We start from the raw sequence: 18276 nt of genomic DNA, 5'->3' as shown, positions 1-18276 counted from the left end.
CTGAAATATTAGTGCGACGTTAAACCACAAGCATACATACATAAAAGCGCCCTTTGTAGAACGGCAGGCGTATGAATGTCAGATGCCGTTCTAAGACTTGGTGTAGAGAGTGTTTCATTCATGTTCGAAGCATACACCGATTTGTGTACGAACTGCCACAATATATCGTCGTGTCCCAAAGGGATAGTCTTTTATAGACGACAACGCCTCTATCTAACCATTCTGTTATTGTTATGCGCTAATAGGTACTCGGTGCTTCCGAGCTGTGATAATTCACCGTGATTACCTAGTTGATGGTTTCAGTGAATACAAATTTACACTTCCTGTCACTCTGAACTGACGTTGTTAACGGTATGATTCAACTCCGGTTAACCTGATAACTGCATTACGGGAGATTTGAACGCCAGTTGTTTGTAATTAGAACATCGGCCTTTGTGTACCTTCCGTCCCAGGTGACTCCGGCAACAGGCAGTTTGCAAGGTTTCGGACAACAAAAGTTCAGTGGATGTCTGTTCAACGTTATTTACTGTATTTTTGTTGGACTATGTGACAGGTTTACTGCATCCAGTAGGCTACAAACATGATATTTTTGTATTGTCCGTGTGCATGGTAACTAGGAAACTGGTTAAAAATAACCAATCAATTACGGTCATTTGTCATTTAAACCCATTTCCACTATTTATGAAAACGTCTAAATTGGAGCAATCTTCACGTGAAACTTTGTCCTGCTATTATGTTGGTTCACTTAAGTCTTGCCGGGCACAAGATACTGTCCATTGCCCAGTACCCGTCACGTGACACAATATTTCTTCGTCCTTACCTGTTTTTCTCCAAAGGACGATAGGCAAAACAAACGAGACGAATCCGAATATATTAGATTAAACATAAAACTTTGTGTCAAAAGAGCCTTTAAATTGTTTACGTAACATCTCCTTATCTCCTTATAAATTGTTATTTCCTATATAAACTATAATACAAAACCGAATGTCAACGTTTGATGGCAAAATAAAATTGTGGCTTATTGGGACATCAGAGCGTACACTATTGATTCTCCACCGAAATAGAGCAGATCGAGAATTCCCAGGAAAGAATGAAAGTTCATGTTCGGTGGTAAACTATCTTACTGATCTCACTATGGCTAAATATCATCTTAGTATATATACATATTTAATTATACACAACAATCCTACATGATGATTACAAAGAAATAGTCCCATAGGGAATTGTATATAACTGAACGACGACAAACAAGGCTTGAAGTAAAGTAATTTTTATCTACCGCAGGATTCATTACCCTGGAATGAAATGAGTAAAGTCCGGAGCAATGTCGAAATGATACTAAATGTCGAAGTGATATAAAACATTTCAATGAAACACTTTATGATCCAGCAAAGCTTCCGAATACAGATTACTTCAGTGGCCCAAAACATCGGATTGTGCCCAACGCGAGTTTCTCTACGATTTTGTTGTAGTTCAGTTTTTAGCTTTACTTTTTTGCATAAATAACCCAAATCGCAACTCAAATTTGTTTATGAAATATTGCAAAATCAGGTTATATGGCTGCATTTGGGTATGTTCCATATCAACCAAAGATGTTCTGTAATTAAGTTATTAGCAGTGGTGTAAGGGGTCGTCAGTGTAGCCCTACTGTAAAGGGAATGGAATTCTGGTATCATTCTTCGATGGATTTGGTTTCAGTTCGACGAGATGGATGAGTCAGACGTGGGTTAGTTTATTCTTCAGAGATTCCAATCTTATTCATATCATCACAGATTAATCCTCGTGCATTTCACAAAATAGGTGTTGTGAATAGAGGTGAATAAATAATAACAGGAATAAACGGTTGCGATACCAAGCGGTAAAATCTATGGAATAAACCAGCAGTCTTTGGCAAGTGACTAAGGAACTTTTGATGCACGAGATGCCAACTTCACCCACATATAGCCGGCTGAGTGTAACATCATGCAACAGCACTTTACCCGGTCTAACGATCGAGCCCTGTAGCCTGCTCATTTAGTGGTAAATGATCTATTTATATAAAGTCGTATTCTGACAAAAGTATATATCAAAATTCATCTCGCTTTGTTTAAACCACAGAAAAGAAGAGAGTGCCTTGATAAACCTATCTGGGGTGTCTGGACACTACCTATCTGATCCCGGTAACAGGTTGGTCTCGAGGCAACATGGCATATATCACCCCGGGTGGTAAATCACAATGCAAATATCAATTAACGCGTTCTGAGGCCATAAATTACAATTAATTAAGGAGCAATAGTGCCCCAAAGGACAGGTGACAACCTGTGGTAGCCTGTGGGACATGGTAATTGCCAATCAAAGCGCATCACTATCTTTTAGATATTTTCAATACAGTGATTTTATGATGTTACTACAGCTTGTGTCTTTCTTTATAAATCCATGGTTCATAGTTTTTCTAGAGCTAAAACGCAATCTGTAATAAACAATAAATGTACACTATAAGCAATCCCATACAAATATAATACAGAATCTACTATCAGCAATCCCACAGCTTATGTACAATTCACCCTGTCGGGAGCTTGATCATCAATTAGAACAAAATGTTGTTCTCAGAGAACTTTTACACAGCAAGTTCGAATCCATTTCGCGGTGGTATGAATCATAGAGTGCTATTTTCATCTACCACCTAGGAATAATTCTAACGTTAATAAATAGTCAAACATTAGCTGCAAACAGTTTTAGTTCGTTTGTGACAAAAATGCAAACGCGCAGCATTGCGTCAATCTGTAGTCTCATCATGAGTACTGTACGATGTATTGTGACATTTCCATGATGCACAACACTTGCTAGCTAATTAATGCATGTCTTCATTATTTTTCCTTCACTTTTTACTCGTTGAGAGCATATTCCCATATTCAGATGACATTTATCCGCAAACAATGCCATGGACGATAAGCGTCTACACGACAATGGTCCTCGTGCACATTATCAAGTGCCTAGACAGAGGCTGGTTTTTTCTTAATTTTTCTTAGAAAGACAATCTAGTCAGATTTTATGCAAAATAACCAGTTCGAGGTTGATGGGATGTAAACAGTTATTTTGCTTGCATTACTAATGTAGGACATCGCCAGCTATACATAGAAGGACTGTCTTCCACAAAATTGGTGCGATATCCAAATGAGTTCAGATAGATGGACAGTGGTACAACAACATGTCGGTTATACTATCGAAAGTTCAGTGGATGGGTCATACATCAATATGCAAGCTAAAACATCACAAGCCGAAGGGATGGACAGTTGATAACCAATGCGCACGTTACTGATAAAGGAAAGGCTCGGTTTATGGACTATCGTGAAAGAATATGCACACTTCTGACCCGTTACATTACAAAGTATTTGAAGGGACAGTTGTCAAAAAACATGCGCTCTGTACCGAACGGAATTTGTTTGCAAAAGTGATCTTTCTCCGAACTTGGATTAATCATTGATATTAAGGGGTTTAGTAGTTACAAGAATTTGTCTTACCCACATTTCCTATAGCTCATTGTTTACCAGATGCGACCATCATAACATCAAATTCCTAACACTATATCATATGAATACAACATTTGCCTTGAAATACAATTTCCATCTGAAGGAACAAAATGTCGAGTTTTCAAGTGATAATGGTACTGGAGCACATTGTTAATGTTTCATTTGTAGACCGTTATGATTTGTCTCGTTATGATTTGTGATGATAGTTGTCTCGTTTAATGGTAAATTGACCTAACAAATACTGCAGTTGTCTTGTCAAGAAATGAACAAGTTTCCTCGAATTGCCTAAAATATACCTAATGTACCTGGTATAAAGTCTAGAACTATGAAAGGCAGAAATCTGTTTCTGTTTGACTCTTGTCCGCCTGTTGCATCAAATTCAAGAGTTTGCCTTGCCTATACAGCACATAACAAAATCCAGCAATTTGTCATGCCATATATAAAAGTTGGTCATGACTATATTACCTAAGAAATCCTGGAGTTTGTCTTGATTATAAAGCCTAACAAATCCAGGAGTTTGTGTTGCCAGGAGTACCTATCCAGTAGTGGAGTTTGTCATGACTATAGTGCCTAACAAATCCTGGAGTTTGTTTTGCCTGGAGCACCTATTCAGTACTGGAGTTTGTCCTGACTATAGTGCCTAACACATCCAGGACTTTGTCTTAACTATAGTATCAATCCTAGCCAGGAGTTTGTCATAACTATAGTGCCTAACAAATCCAGGAGTTTGTCTTGACTATAGTGCCTAACAAATCCTGGAATTTGTTTTGCCTACAGTACCTATCCAATCCCTTGAGTTTGCCTTGACTATAGTGCCTAACAAATCCAGGAGTTGTCTTGGCTACAATGCCTAACAAATCCTGGAGTTTGCCATGATTATAGTGCCTAACAAATCCAGGAGTTTGTTTTGCCTATGGTACCTTACAAATCCAGGAGTTTATTTTGCCCATAGTACCTAACAAATCTAGGATTTTTCATGGCTATAGTATCTAACAAATCCAGGAGTATGTCTTTACTATAGTACCTAACAAATCCTGGAGTTTTTCATGACTATAGTGCCTAACAAATCCCGGAGTTTGTCATGACTATAGTGCCTAACAAATACATGAGTTTATCATTATTACAGAGCCTAACAAATCCAGGACATTTTTTTGCCTGCAGTATCTAACAAATCCAGGGGTTGTTTCGTTTATTGTGCCTGAAACATGACGATGTTTACCTTGTCTATGCAAGATATATAGACAAACACATATCAGGAACTGCTTTGCAAAAAATGAGTTTCAAAAATGCAGGCGTTGTCTTCACATTACCTATGTAGCAAACTGTGAAACATATAATTGCAGCCTTAAAACTACAGTGAATTTTTTAAAATTTCATATTTCTTGTTTAGCTATAGATGTTATTACACTAGTTTTTGTGATAGTGAAATGTTTCTTACCTTGTATACTCGAAGACAAACATATTCCGGTTTTTGTCCATCTGCCAATCTCGCTGAGAAGAATGAAGGCAACTGTATAGGTTAGCATGACGTGAGGCATATGGACCAGAGACAACTGTATTACACACGGCTTTGTAGGGAGAGGCTATACGCAGGTGATCAGAGAAGCTTCATTTACACTGATGAGGGCGTATGCAGGTGTGTCTTTGAACATCCAACTGATCTACCTACACCTGAATCTTGCTCGCTCGCATGGCAATCAATGGGGCTACGGTAGGCACTGCTGCGACTGAAGTACGTTAACAGACATGCCCGATAAGAACGATAACAACATTGCCACCAACAAAGAAATCAGCTCAGAGCTCTCCACGAGAAAACAGATGAACAAACGATTAAACAAATGTTCAGCTAAGCACAATACAGTGAATTTGTTTTCACGGACGAAGTAGAAGTACTTCAAACGTGACAAAAATGCGTTTTCTAATTACTGCATTCGGTGGGGTTTAGTGGATACCTATTGTATTTAATAAAAGTTGCGGTGTTCAGCAATAACTTAAATTAACTGTTGTTTTGGTCTACCTTTATATAATTGAACTACTGACTTTCCTGCATTTTTGTACACCGTCTCTTTGGCAATACCCTAATTCTGAGTTTAATGAGCGTTTACCTTTGTAATTGCAGTTATTTCAAAAACCTTCATTATTTCACACACCACTCATTATTCTCAGCTTTTCCCTGTCCAGAAACGTGCTCTCCGTGATTCATTACATGCTGTTAGGTCTCAACTTTCACCGACACAAATTACAGACATTTTCACTCGACATCAGTGAAATTAATAATTATCTGCCACACACCACAGACCAAACTGAACAGGTCTACCCTGAAGCGAATAGCGCAGTAATTCTTCCCTCTTCAAAAAAGGAACTTGAACGCACTGGACGTTCTTTTAACGCATATAATAGTTTTTAAGCACAATTTGAACTATGTTGGACTGTTATAAATGTCTACTTTCTGAAACACTGGAAAAATACTGGTGAAATCTACTATTTATAAAAAAAACACATATGTTCTATACCGGATATTTAAATCTGTAAAGAATTCACAAAAGAACACAACAAATTAAAAGCTCAGGTAAATATGACCCGTTGTGGATATAACACTTAGGCTGTGTGGTTGGCTGCTATGAACATAGTGGCGGCCATAAATGGTAAGCCGACATGAAAAGAATATATCTGATTATACCAGTCTAAGTGTCATCCCGACTCATTTGTATCGTTCAGTATAAAAGTCAAGTAGTAACACAGGAAATGTGTTCAAACCTGTAGGAACAATAACCTTAATTGCTGTCCGTTTTCTTGTGCCCGAAAGGAGTTGAGCAAAGGAAAGGTGAAGAATGACTGTTTACCAGTCAAAGGTTTATGGTTGAGTGTCGATGACATGGCTGCAGCTGTGTGAACAAACAGCGCAGAGTGATGGTATATATGCTTTGACATTAACCGTTAACAAAAATGTTGATTCTCTTGAGACAAATCGACATAAAAAGGAAAAGGAATGAAGGATTAGTACGCAAATGCAGGGATTACAATTAAGCGTCTATAAACTTCAAACTAAAGGTGGCCTTTCAGATCCATAGCTGATCTTAAATCAGTATTACCACAGATCTGGAAAAGAGTGAACATTATTGTGAACATAGCACATAGCCTGAAACTTGTATTACGTTACATGTCATCCTACAGCTTGCACCTTGCACGTTCCTACAATAACACATAAGGAACATTTTTGCCGGCATCAGCACTCTGCATGTGTATACATTAACTATGCTTTTTACAGCATGTACAGTTAAACCGAGCTTGTGACTTTAATACAGGTTCCTAAAATAATCTCAGAAATACTTTCATGCGTGAAATATGTTGTATTTAGCTTTTTTCAGGATAAAGAATCACATATATCGACAGCCACGTGCAGCAAACACGCTTTAAACCACCAGTCGAGGTATGTACATCAATAAGTTGATACGATACAGAAATCACACGCAGCGCAGAGTGTTCCATTAACATGATGGACCCACATTCGAGTATTGTATGTGGTGGAGAGATTTGTATCGCAACAATTTCTCGCTAAAATCCTCCTTCCCCTTTGATGATGAAGGTACAAGTACATGTAATTATGTTCCTGCCCTATATGCGCATATTTGTAAGTTCGATTAACCACTGACTAACTGCTTACAACGACGTCAGTTTTCTCACACTACATGATGCTCATATCAAAAGCTTGCCTGAGGAATAGAGATTTATACTGAGCCTAGATATTAGTCAGATGCTAAAAGATTAAACACTGATGGTCACTGTTACACTGATCGAGGTTTACAAACCAAGATAAATGCACAATGCCCTTGTGTTATGGCCCCTTTCCATACATATCCGAAAGGGGGGAAAGATGCATGTCTGTTGATTCGCTATGGCCAGTCTAAATAGACTTGAGTTTGTGTGTATATGTATGTGCGCGCGCGCGTGTGTGTGTGTGTGTGTGTGTGTGTGTGTGTGTGTGTGTGCTTGAACGATACGTATTATATGATAGAGAGTCCCAAAAAAGAAATGCCCACATAAATTTTTGACCATGCAGACAAAACTTGGTTCAGGTTCAAGTAGAACAATGAATTCAATCATTTTCAATTAAGTTACACCATGAGGGAGTCAGAACCAATGAAGGAGTCAGAACTAATGAAGGAGTCAGAACCAATGAGGGAGTCAGAACCTCAGTGATCACATATAAGCAACATAAACTCATTCACTGAAGGCACAAGATCACAACTGCCAGGTATATACGCTACTTTTTGAGAGAATATACAAACAAAGCAGTGTAATATTTGGTATCTGTATGTAGAGATAGGCCAACAGTAACTTGATGTACTAATTCGGTCAAGGCTTCACACGAGTAAGTCTGTCAACTACATTACATGTTCTGTATTTTTATAAAAAGCGTTCCAGACATGTTGTTCAAGGTGAAACTTAGCCACGTGATGCTGTACCTATTCTAACAAGCCCGTGACGAGTTTGTTTAGAAGAATTTTGTCCATAGTTAATCCGTGAATCCATATATTTCAAGCAAAATTTGAGAAATTGGGGATGCATGCCAGCCAATACTTGGAGTTCTTTACCTTCAATTCAAATATTTTTAAGAAAATTTTGAAAAAATTTAAAAAATGTATCTGTGGTTCAGTAGATTAAGTGACCATAGTCGTTCATGTCATTTCCTTTAACAGTTAGAATCTATGGCATCGAGTTAGGAATTTGGCATCAACCTGAAATACTTATTATGATTTTTCATAGGGCTCAACATTAAAACGACGGATGCCGAGGGAGCGTAATTTTGTGTTCAACAAATGCCGAGGATAGGTGTGACGTAGGCGCCGAAATATAAGATGGGAGATCGAGTCCTCGACAAAATACTCTTCGCAAAGTCCTGCCTCATGGAGACCAAATCCGAATAGATGACCAGATAGAATTCGAAATAGTAGTATTTCATCCTGTCAAACGACACAGGTACTCCACCGTAATTAAGCCTGCTATGCGTGGGTGTATTAATCTTAACTAGGAACCTATAGCCCCGCTGATCAGATTCACATCACATAAACAAGCATTGTGAAAATGAAACGCGACAGCTTTAGTGTGACTCGTTATATCGGCATATTGTTATAGCTCTTTATAGCTATAAGAGTAACTAAATCAGCAACATGCACAGGTGTATAAAGGAGACAATGTTAAGATATCTAAGCATAAGCAAACCGGAAGAGGCAAACTGGAAGAAAACGTCAATATTCGCATGGCTGCATATGTACTGACTGATTGCTGAGCGTTAATGAATAAAATCTACCTCTATGGGTATCAGTGACAGGTATTTCAAAGGATTAATAAAACACATAAAGATTAGCTAGAAAAAACTCTCCTTAGAAGATTTACTTCCTACTTAATTTGGTCTTCTGATGCTTACTTTAATAAAACATTAGACCTATGTTATATGACTGATAAGACATTTATCTTGGATTTATAAAGCTCAGATCAGAAAGACTGAGTGATTCATGACTAATCAAACCATCAGGCAAAGACAACCTGACGCTACAATGATAGAAATCTTGACAATACTTCACTGCCTCTGCATCGTGATTGAAGACGTGATTAAAGACGTTTGTCGATGTGTTCTTGATGCCCATTCCATAAAAGAAACTTAAAATTTATCACAAGTTCGCATCTTAAACTTTCCTGATGACATATTTTAACAGCCTGTGACATCAAATATCTGACCCAATATGGTATTCTACTGTACATGACCATATAAGGCATTAGTGTCCTCGAGTGACCTGAAGATTTCTTGGGGAAGTCCACAAAAACTCCACCTTTTCAACGGTTTCTGTTGAATGTTTTGTATAGTTTTACTAATAAATAAATCCCCACAATTCTGAAGCCTTGTTCTATAGACGGGAATTTGACATATCCTCATAATACCAACCATAAGAGTATAAACAGCACACGCATATTACCCTCTTCCGTTACTGTTAATAAAATATAGCTGTGAATTGAAATTGAAAGGCGATGTATTTTTGTTCAACTAACACCTGCAATGCAAATCTGGTTTTAGCAGCTTATATATAGATATTGTCACTGATTTCCTTCTGTCCTTCTCTTGCAAAGTTCACGTCATTAGCGATGTTTTTACTACATAACATATACTTGGAATACTATCACATTCTTGCAGAATTTGTGACATATTACTGCAAATCGATTATTTTACTCAAACCTTAGGCATAATGGGAGCTATAAACAATGTGACTCCATCACGTCGGCTCGTCTTGTTACCAAACACGACAGAATCGCATTTTAATCAAAAGCAAATTATTCAGAAACATTTTGTTTTCGATATGTTTCCACCGAGTAAGGCGCTGTATATGAGACTAAATGGAAGTGACTTCTACACTTGTTTTCCTAAAATTTAAGGTGATTCTAATTGTTCATTCGGGTCCTCGGTGGTGGTGTGGCCTAAAGGTTTCTGAGGGAAGCCCGCTCATTCCTCATCAATTCGACCGCAGGTTCGAACTTAGCTCCCACTCATCTGCCTTGTTTTTTAAGTAATTGTGCTGATACCCATGTGGGGTGGTTTCCCGGAGGTCAGTAATGTATAAGTCAAATATTTAAAATTTAAATAAAAAGAATAAACTGTAACGCACACCGAGCTCGCAGACCACCACGGCTATATCTACACATTCCCATACCACATACAAAAGAACAATAGATTTTTGTACTATCTGTAAATGGCCAAGAATCGTTTACAAAAATTCCTGGGTTCACGTCTTGGTTGGCATCGCCAATAAAATTGAAAGGATTTCTGTTTGACAAAATTGCATTCGTTAAGTGGCTGACAGACAGATTTAATAAAGCCATGGGCATGATATGTTTTGTCATAAGAAGAAAATAGTTTGTCAATACAAGGAGGGCTAAGCGACCATAATATAATAATCTGCACTATTTCTTTTGAATGTAAGTGTGATGTTGCCAGGATGTGTGCTGTCAGTCTCTCAGAAAAATATTACGTAATGCAGAGTAACCGGAATAATGGTTACATATAGCTTAAGTCTGGGTGGGCTTTTATGCCGACGGATATGAAAACAGCTCAGCATGAAATTCTTAAAGCTTTACACACATAGACACAATCATAGCTTTTATAACATCACCATCACGATTTATATCAGACACACATATGGAGTGGGTTGGACTTTGACTGTGTCCATGATTACACACTTTGCCCTCCACATAGAAAAACAAGCACACAAATGCTTCATTTGTGTTACTTCCATACAAAGCATGTTCAACCCCGGGTCATTCAAATCCATGTTGCATAAATACGCCATCAACTGATTAGCGAAGTCCATTGTGGGGGATATGCTGAGATGAGTTCTATGCAAGACGACAAATGCTACTTTGGTTTTATGAGATGAGTGCTTTTCTGCCTTCACTGATTGAAGACAACAACATTTAGGATTAAAAGAGATGAATAGTTTGTATACGGTTTACAACATCACACACTGTCGATCGGTCTCCATCATGTGGTGTGATGGCGACCACAATATTTACATCGGTCATTTCATGTTCCCTATTACCTTCCAACCGATATCGTTGAAATGCAAATTCTCTTAAAATCAAACCTGATCACAAGAAAACACATTAGGTTGATGAAATCTGCGTATAAAGAATTGCATCCAGTGTAAACAGAGCCATTGCTTTATAGTGGCTTTGTAATGTTGTACTGTCTGCGATTGCTCTAATTGTGAAGTTCTCATTACAGCTATCGATCTGTTTATATCCCCAAGCCTTCATTATAAAATCCACATCTTAGATTCAAGAGTTATTGGCCTTTATATGTGAATATCATTGGTGTCCCCGCTCACAATGTGTAAGACCAGCGACTTCAGTAAATTGATACATCTTGTTGATCTGTACTGTGAGTATTGAAAACGTGTAACCCTCTACTAAGGGAGACAAATCTGTAACTGTTAGATTTGAAGAGCCTTTTAAAGGATTAGTGTCGAGTTTTAGACACTGCATTAATGTATAGGAAGAGAAAATGGTGAATCCGGCTATTCGGAACAAATCTGTGTATTTCATATTTTTCATTCCCCTCTTCGGGAGGATCCTTTGTAGGCATACTCGTAACGTTCTACGCATGCGTCGCAATGGAACAATAGTTAATTAAGCTTTGACCCGCATCGCCATTACGCGGTAAAAGGTACCATAAATTAACCTTTAGACAAATAGGCTATGGTCACTTTTATATTAGTGTTTCGTTTGGGATTAGATGTCTTAGGGAACAAATAGGCCGATCGTTCGAGCAATAATACAACCCTCGAAAACATACAGCCCGTGCTTGAGAGAATGTGGCCCCTGTAGGCTATAGGACTGCACAAACACACATACCTTCCTCGGTTATGGCATTCACGTGTGACCACATCATGGGGAGTAGGAACCAGGCAGTTAACCATGTACACCTCATTCCTATGGCCAACCGTCCAGATTTCCAAATGGACTGAAATTTAAGGAATGAAGATTAGATTAGAAGCACGTCATGAGAATATAGCATGTGATTTTGTCAGTTTATTAGGTAGGCTGCCGGCAAAAGGCCGTGCTTTACTCTGATGGGAACTCCGGTTTGCCCCACATCTGAATGAGGTTACTCTCATTCGTAAACCCATCCGTGAACCAGTCAAACAAATTACATTAGTTGACAGTATACTGATAGTATACTGACAGTAGGCATATACGTCTGTTTCTGAAATGTGAAACAACTCTTATATAATACCGCAGACTGATATCAGGGCTGGAAGTGTGCCGTTAATCACTTGTAATATAAGATCTAGAAGAATGTATGTTCACGGGTATCACTATGTAAACTTTATTATGCATGCAAATTTGACATCTTTTCTTTTTAATTAGTATATATAAACACATATAAGTATATACAACACATTAGCACAGTAATTTCAAACACTAATATGTGAAGTATGTAAAAGCATAAACATGAGAACCCCTTTGTATTACAGAATCGTAGTGTCTGCCTGGAATACGCTCTGTGTGCAATAGATTCGGTTTACTACAGGTTCGGTGTGCAGTAGGCTCGATGTGCAAAATGTTCGGTGTACAATAGATTCGATATGCAAAAGGTTCGGTGTACAATAGGTTCGATGTGTAATAGGTTCGTTTTACAATAAGTTTGGTTTATTACAGGTTCGGTGTGCAATAGGTCTGATGTGCAAAAGGTTCGGTGTACAATAGGTTCGATGTGTAATAGTTTCGGTATACGATACATTCGGTTTATTATAGGTTCGGTGTATAATAGGTTCGGTGTACAATAGGTTCGATGTGGAATAGGTTCGATGTACGATAAGTTCGGTGTAGAATAGGTTCGGTTTACAACAGGTAATGGTAACAAAAAGCACATCTTCGACATCTGACATCTTCCCACCAAACATGTGCATGCACACCCACCACTGGCAGCAAACAAAGACGGCATAGCCTGCAAAAAAACCTCTTTATTTAATCAAGCCAGCGAGGTCGGATATCACTTATTACAAAGCCTATAGCGCAATATCAATATTACTTGCAAGATGAAAAAAAAAAAAAAGAATTGCATGTAACTACCCAGTGAAGAAACCGAATATCTAATGGGATCCAGATTCTGAGAGGGAGATAAAAACAACCCACACACCTTATTTCCATGATTTATAATTAAAGGTGAGCATCAAGGAGCTAATCCTCTTGAAATGTATTGTCGCTTCCAATATGCAGTCTGGACGTTACACGATTCTCAATGCTGTCTGATAAAACGTAATGTGGAGGACTTTAACCTTGACAAGCACTCCCCCAGTAACAGTCATACCGTGTCGATCACTACTGCTCTCCCTCAAATACATATCGTGAAAACAGCACTTTTCAAACTTTTGTCCTAATCTTGTTTCCTACCGTAAAGTATGGTCACGAGTTCGAAACGGGCTTTATCTTAGTTTATATGTTAACTGTTCACTACCATGGAAATAGATAAACAATGTTAGAAGCGAACCGTCTGCTAAGTGGTGCTATTTCAGTCACATGGTGTTATTCCTACCAATCACGTATAGGCATTGTTTTGTATTGCTGTTTAACGTCATACTGAAGACAAACTTTTTATTTATACAACTGCGTTCAATTTTGTAGGTGGCGGAAACCGACGAACTTTACCACGTGTTATGTACAGACTTGCACGTGTGTTGGGAGAAAAGAAGCTGTCTTCACAGAAGGCAATACTGCGCCGCCAGAAGAAGCGTGCTTGGCCGTATGTTGAGATCGGGGAATCCACTGATTCCCCTCTCCAAGCATATAATCATTGGAAGACCATGTTAAGCAACAGTAACATCGTAAAACAGTTTTAATATAGGTTCTTCTGGCTTGATAAATAGGGCTTAATTCATGCAACCCTTCCTAATTATAACTCTCATGCTCAGTCCATTATAAAAATATAAGAAAAGAAACATATTATAAGAATTAAAAGTAAACAGCCAATGGATAACCCCGCTCAATAAACGATCATGTTCACAATAATTTTCTAAAATAATTTATAATAAACGCATTAGTTATAACGACAGTAATTACGTAGAGGCGTCATGGCGTAGTGGTTTATGTGCTTACCTTTTAATCACAATAGGATACAGGAGGGGTGTGTTCAAACCCGACTTTAAACATGGAAAATCATAGATTCCCCCGCTCTTACTGTTTCTCACAACAAGCCGTCCACGACACTGTGACCGTTTGTCAAGTCTAATGCTCGTTGAAGGCCACTTGTCTGTTACAGTACAGTATGCATATCCTCACGTCGCAAGTGGGAAAACACAGGACGAGTTGCCTATAGATTGATACAACTCGTCCTGTGTTCATTGGTTTTAGTAAAACCTCAGCACTCAGAATATAGCCAGTGTTAACAGTCACAATCTGGTCAGTCACAATATGGTCAGTGTTAGAAGTCACAATCTGGTCAGTGTTGACATTCACAATCCAATCTGTGTAAACAATCACAATTCAGTCAGTGTTAACAGTCATAATCCAGCCAGTGTTGACACTCACAATCTAGCCAGTTTTGACAGTCACAATTCAGTCATTGTTGACATTCACAATCCTGTCAGTGCCGACAGTCGCAACCCAGTGAGTAGTGGCAGTAACAATTCAGTCAGTGTTAACAGTCACAAACCAGTCAGTGTTAACACTCACAATTCAGTCAGCGTTAACAGTCACAAACCAGTCAGTGTTGACACTCACAATCCAGCCAGTGTTAACAGTCACTATCCAGTCAGTGTTGACACTCACAGTCCAGTCAGTGTTAACAGTCATTACCCAGTCAGTGTTGACTCTCACAATCCAGCCAGTGTTAACAGTCACAATCCAGTCAGTGATGACAGTCACAATCCTGTCACCGTTAACTGCATTGACAGACCGAACTCGTATGGCTTGTCGAAAGTGAAACGAGTTAGAGTATAATGGACGGCATCTTGTTTACCAGTCACACATCTGATTTGACTTGATCATCAATTTAACCTTTCCAAGTGGATACATAATAACAATCATCTATATTATATATTTCAAAAATATTAATCTGGTTTTCGAATTTTAACTGAGGTATAAGGGTTATGTTTAAGCTGGTTTTTATTACTTTCATCTTTTTTATTTCAAGCTGAAAGGCTGCAAGTTTATACTTGTTGCGCGGATTATTAGGCTTCCAAGCTGTTTTTGCCCGGGATTGAAGTATTCTTTACGGACCGTGTATTTATTGTTTGTAGAAAATTACAAATCACATATGTTTGAAATTTAACTATCTGAGATATAGACACGGAACTGTAGCCCAAGATTAACAAACTTTGTCCAGTATCTGAACATATTTGAGCTACGATTAATAGTTTTCCAGCTAGAAGTGACATCACCTTCTTTCACAAATACTAAATAAATATATGCATTTATTTAAACCAGATTTGGAGGGTAACTGACAATTACTGCCTTGTTAACTGTCCATGATTTCCCAAAGCGGACTGTGTACCTTAATATACCAAACTAGCTGTGCACATCAAATCTAATCCCCAACACAAAACTGACTGGTCAATCGTCAAGACACTAGAGACGAACATCACCAATACCATCCCAAGGAAGCTAATGGAAGCTATTCACATTCAAAGATTACATCCACAGATCAACTGTGACCGTGGCCTACCAATCCCCACCGCCTACTGTGAACTAATCTCAGGAGTGACAGATCGAGCCACCCACTGATCTTCAGCTCACATCTACCACTGATCTTCAGCTCACACCTACCTTTGTTTTTTTTCTCACTGTAATCCCTTAATCCTTCGCCTCAGCGTGTTGGCACTAATCACTTCATGTGCTTATATACGTATAGTTCCTATGGCTGTTCATTATGCTTGAAAACGGTATTAGTATCTATACCAAAACATGGCTTTCAAATAAACAGAAGTTGTTATCCATATATCTGGTTATGTTATGCTTTACCGATGTTCTCGCCACAATATGGCTGCAATACTGCCAGTGTGACGTTATTCATTCCATCCGGATAAAAAAATGAACAGCAAAGCAAAAGTAGCCCTGCAACGTATATAGTGGTAGTCGACTTATGTAAAGGACAATGCGAAAAAGCATAGGACCAGGATGTTTCTATAGATATACTATACCGGTCAAAGTATAAGAAAGCCGCTAGATACATTTGTAAAGAGCGCCAGACGTCAACGGTTCGGATGATGGACACCAACGCCCATTTTTGAGGTTCTTCAGATATACCCCTTTATTTTGTGACCAACGGGAGTACCCGTTATCCCGTAAATCCTGTGAAATACACAATGTCATCATGGATTATGTTTCTAATAAATACAACAAAGTGAAAGTATCACGTGTTTGTTATAGTTATCATAAAAAGGTGTCTGGATGGCAAGAGACAAGGCTAACACACTTTACAGCTGTTCATGCAGTAAATGTGCTTGGCATTAAAATTACACATAGAGAACCTCTCAGAAGTTCACCTCAAGAAAAGATATTCCTTAGTTTCTTATGTAACCAAACGATGAGCATTGAACGATTATAAGGTTTGAAATACATTGTGAGCTATGAACTATAGATGGAACAAGACAAAGTTAAAGCGTTTGTTAGTACTTGAGCGGTATTCTAGACTACAATAATATATCAAAGTTATTAGGCTGAGAGTACTTGGGCAGATCTCTAGATTATAACAGCATATCAAAGCTATGATGCTTAACCCCAGTAATGGCACAAACTGCCCATCGTAAACTCGGATTGGAACTACCACTACTCAGAGGTTTGAAACCACGTTTGTAGCACTTAACAGAAGTGAACCTTCTGTTTTACGAGACATCAATCATTGAACAGTCCTATTGCTTAATCCGTACATAATTTGCAAACATATGTTCTTTCAAACTTTTCAATTACATGTATTAATAATATACATGTATTGTGGAATACGAGCAAATATCCATTGCTCGAACTTTACATATCACTAGTTAATTACCCAAATTAAATCATCATAACGATAACAATATTGTACCGATTACATCTATCGTGATTCAGTTATCAGTTTAATTCAATTAATTCAATTATTTATGGGAATAAAGCCCACCATAACACATTCCATGTGATGTGAACGATACCAATACAATTGAGTAATTATCATGTATATAATGCGTCACAATACATCGCTCAACCTACCAAAGGTAAAAGGGACAATGCTGCAAACGGGCTTCCATACAAAGCAACACAGGAACAGGACAAACATCAGTTAACTATTGCTTATAAAAAGTTAATAACAGCTACAGACTATACTTAGAAAAATGTACAGATTTAGAAAAAGTAGTAACTTTAGGTACGAGGTGTAACCATGGACACCACTCGGAGGATCTGTAACTTTCTTCATCCTACGGAAGCATGTATTTCATATAATCATACCATGCGCTCGTTACACTTCCCTGGTAAAATTTGCTGTCTCAACAGTTTACAAGGTATAATATTCATAAAACCATCCATAAATGTCTTGAGTTACCATGTGTCGGGTTGAAGACCAGTTAACATTTTAGCTAGCAACAGCTGTGTCTGCACCTCCTACTGTCCAAGGTCTGGCAATCTGCTCTCTTTTCCACGCTGCATTCCTGGGCAATCGCTGAACTGGGAAGTCTACGTGGATTGGTGTGCTGTCCAGCAGTCTCAGACTTCGTCTAAATTCTGGATCGGTATTGAGGTCTCATCCTCACCTGCTGCACTGTCAGCCGTACCACCCGACTCCGAAGGGATGGAGGCATCCACAGGCACAAATGATTGTGACTGTGGTACATCTATGATGATCTGATACTCCGTTGAATCCTCTTTCCCCTTTTAATTAATTGGTTTTGGTTGCTTTGCGGAGGTTCGTTCCGTGGCTTACTTTGAATCTCCATCAGACTACTTGCGGGGATCGTGTCTCCCAGAAGACCCCCTTGCATCTAATAAATCTTGTCTATGACAAACCTTTGGTTCCCTTGGTCCACTCTAAGATTCAACGACATATACTTCATTACTGGACATGCCAATGATTCCGTGGCACTCGCTGCATTTGGCGCAGTATTCCTTGACATCACGTGTAAGGCCAATAACACCGTTTCGCTAAAAGACGCAAATCTCTTCGGACATACCAAAGACAGTACCTCTTGCGTGACAACAGATGATAAGAGCATTTTCTTGACCGGTTCTTCGTCAATCTGGACACTTC

At 38.5% G+C, this 18276-nt stretch overlaps 1 protein-coding gene across 1 annotated transcript in view; it reads right to left on the bottom strand.

Moving 5' to 3' along the window:
• The window catches only part of LOC135467350 (probable G-protein coupled receptor CG31760), a 34609-nt gene extending 16599 nt beyond the window's left edge, over window positions 1-18010 (bottom strand). The window contains exon 1 of the mRNA XM_064745121.1: window positions 17953-18010. Within this exon, the coding sequence (XP_064601191.1) occupies window positions 17953-18010 (58 nt within the window). The remainder of the gene's footprint in view (window positions 1-17952) is intronic.
• Window positions 18011-18276: the final 266 nt, after the last annotated feature.

This window comes from Liolophura sinensis, chromosome 6 (genome assembly GCF_032854445.1).
Source record: "Liolophura sinensis isolate JHLJ2023 chromosome 6, CUHK_Ljap_v2, whole genome shotgun sequence".
NCBI lineage: Eukaryota > Metazoa > Mollusca > Polyplacophora > Chitonida > Chitonidae > Liolophura > Liolophura sinensis.
The sequence above is the reverse complement of the archived record's forward strand: the minus strand, read 5'-3'. Positions and strand labels throughout refer to the sequence as shown.